The 2230-nt window shown below is 49.9% G+C and overlaps 1 protein-coding gene across 1 annotated transcript; it reads left to right on the top strand.

Annotated features, from left to right (window-relative positions):
- The first annotated feature begins 1036 nt into the window (after nucleotides 1–1036).
- Nucleotides 1037–1887, top strand: hspb9l (heat shock protein, alpha-crystallin-related, b9-like). The gene has a single exon (XM_083636505.1). The coding sequence runs from the start codon at nucleotides 1128–1130 to the stop codon at nucleotides 1770–1772; it is 645 nt and encodes a 214-aa protein (XP_083492631.1). The 5' UTR covers nucleotides 1037–1127; the 3' UTR covers nucleotides 1773–1887.
- The last annotated feature ends 343 nt before the right edge of the window (nucleotides 1888–2230 follow it).

Genomic DNA, 2230 nt, shown 5'->3' with positions numbered 1-2230 from the left:
ACGTGGCTATATTTGTCACGTTCTCTATCTAACTCTGATACACTGAAAATACTTTGAGGCGGGCCACAGCGTCTCTGTCGATGATTTGATTTGACAGTTCTGGGCACTGGCGTTGGCCAATCCTGGTGTGTTCCACCCCCAAATCGATTGTGTTCTGGCGCAAAGCGAGTGGGTTCCACGACGAAACACACTCGAGCCAACTACGTTATCTTTGGAGCAGCGCAGTAAATACAATATTCCTGGAGTTTAACTAAACAGTTGCATGTCCTCTGCATTCTACATCAAATGAAGACATTACCGTTTGTTTTATTTTGTATGTTACATACTTATTGGCCAAGTTATGTTAGTTTATGGGGGAGGAATTCTGCCAGGGTAAAGAAGGGAGTGCATCTTGCCTGCAGAGTTTTCAAATCAACCGTTTTAGGAAATGGCAAGCTGCAACAATCAGGTCACTTAAACTGGACCTTGTACCCATCATTATTTTTTACAGCGGGGCATTCAAAAATAAGGTGGATAAATCAAGTTAAAAAAGGGAGGGATTTTCGGTTTTATTGTAAAATCGTTTTTATTTCTCTGATGGTTGTTCCTGCACTATCAGAGGTAGGTGTCAATGAATAAACGGTAGCCTATTTCAGGGTGCTGTGTAGGCCTACTCAGGAAGCCATGTGTGCGTGTTGGTTTCCAGGAAACCATGTGTGTTATGTGTTCATCCCCTTTATAAAGATGGTGAGACCTGCCACTCTGCCACTCCAGCCCAAAGCCCTGAAATAGAACAAAGCTGTGATCCGCTGGCATGTGGCAGGCAGCTGGCTGCAGTAATGCCACCAGGCCACATTTAGAGCATGAGCACAGGGTCGTCGTCATAACACACACACACACACACACACACACACACACACACACACACACACACACACACACACACACACACACACACAGTGGGCTGAGGAATGCTGCTGGAAGTTTCCTGGGAGGGTATATAAGCAGGGAGGCACAGACAGAGGGGGAGAAGACCCCAGAGCAGCCCGGTCCAACATAACAGGGAGAGACAGCAGAGAAACCAGGACAGACACGAGTACAGACAGAGGGAGAGGCAGCAGAGAAACCAGGACAGACACGAGTACAAGATGCTGTGTCCCAGTGTGTTCCAGCCGTCCCCCGTCGCCATGAGGCCTTTCTTGGATCTCCACTGGCCCGTGCGCAGCCTGTGGCCGGAGACCAGGCCGCTGTTCTTCCAGATGGAGCAGGAGATGATCCGACACATGCAGGAGATGAGGCAGAACATGGAGTTCATGGAGAGGCTCCACCAGAAGATCTTCGAGGAGATCGACCAGTCGTCCTCCTCCTCCTCGTCGTCAGCCATCTTCAAACCCATCTCCTTCCAGGTGGGGCGGGACAGCAACACATTCGCCCTGATGCTGGACACCAAGGAGTTCACCCCCGAGGAGCTGTCCGTCAAGCAGGTGGGGCGCAAGCTGAGGGTGAGCGGCAAGGCGGAGAGGAAGCAGGACGACGGCAAGGGCTCCTACTCCTACAGGTGCCAGGAGTTCAGGCAGGAGTTCGACCTGCCAGAGGGAGTGGACCCAGAGGCCGTGTCCTGTTCGCTGGCGGGGGGCCAGCTGCAGATCCAGGCCCCCAGGGAGAGTGTGTCGGACGGGAAGGAGCGGGTGGTGCCCATCAGCCTGGCCCCAGCGGCCCTCACCTCCCAGCACACAGAGGGCAGCAGCCCCGCGAGCGACGCCTCCACAGAGAGCCCGAGCAGGACGGACTGAACCGCACTGTGTAAACCTTAGACCTGAAACACACAATGGAATTAGACCGGTATCTTTCCATTATCAATGTTGATTCATTGTAATTTGATGGAGATGTGGGGACTCTTTCATTGTGGACACAATGAAAGCAAATATTTCTTTCTTGCACACTGACTTTTAATCTTGTAACAATAAACTATTTATAGTAAACGTCTACCATGGTTACTATATATTTCCAAGTGTCCGATTTTTTTCTCTCTCCCCACAGCTCCGGGTTTAGTGAGAATGTCCAGTATCCCGTTATAAAGATACATCAATCAAATACTTTGATTAGGTCCATTTAAAATCCACCAAGATTTGGTGGATTGACATTCGTGCGAGCCGTTACACCGTGCAACCTCTCACAGAAATGTGAATGATTAAGAAACCTGGGGAAAGTTAAAAAAACAACAACAATATGACGGACAACTCCATTTTCA

The sequence above is a fragment of the Poromitra crassiceps genome, assembly GCF_964638095.1.
Source record: "Poromitra crassiceps genome assembly, chromosome: 1".
Lineage (NCBI taxonomy): Eukaryota > Metazoa > Chordata > Actinopteri > Beryciformes > Melamphaidae > Poromitra > Poromitra crassiceps.
Note: the sequence above shows the minus strand (reverse complement) of the source record. Positions and strands in the feature narration are given on the sequence as shown.

Excerpts from the sequence above, each read along its gene's own strand:
- hspb9l (XM_083636505.1), top strand. The coding sequence starts at position 1,128 with ATGCTGTGTCCCAGTGTGTTCCAGCCGTCCCCCGTCGCCATGAGGCCT.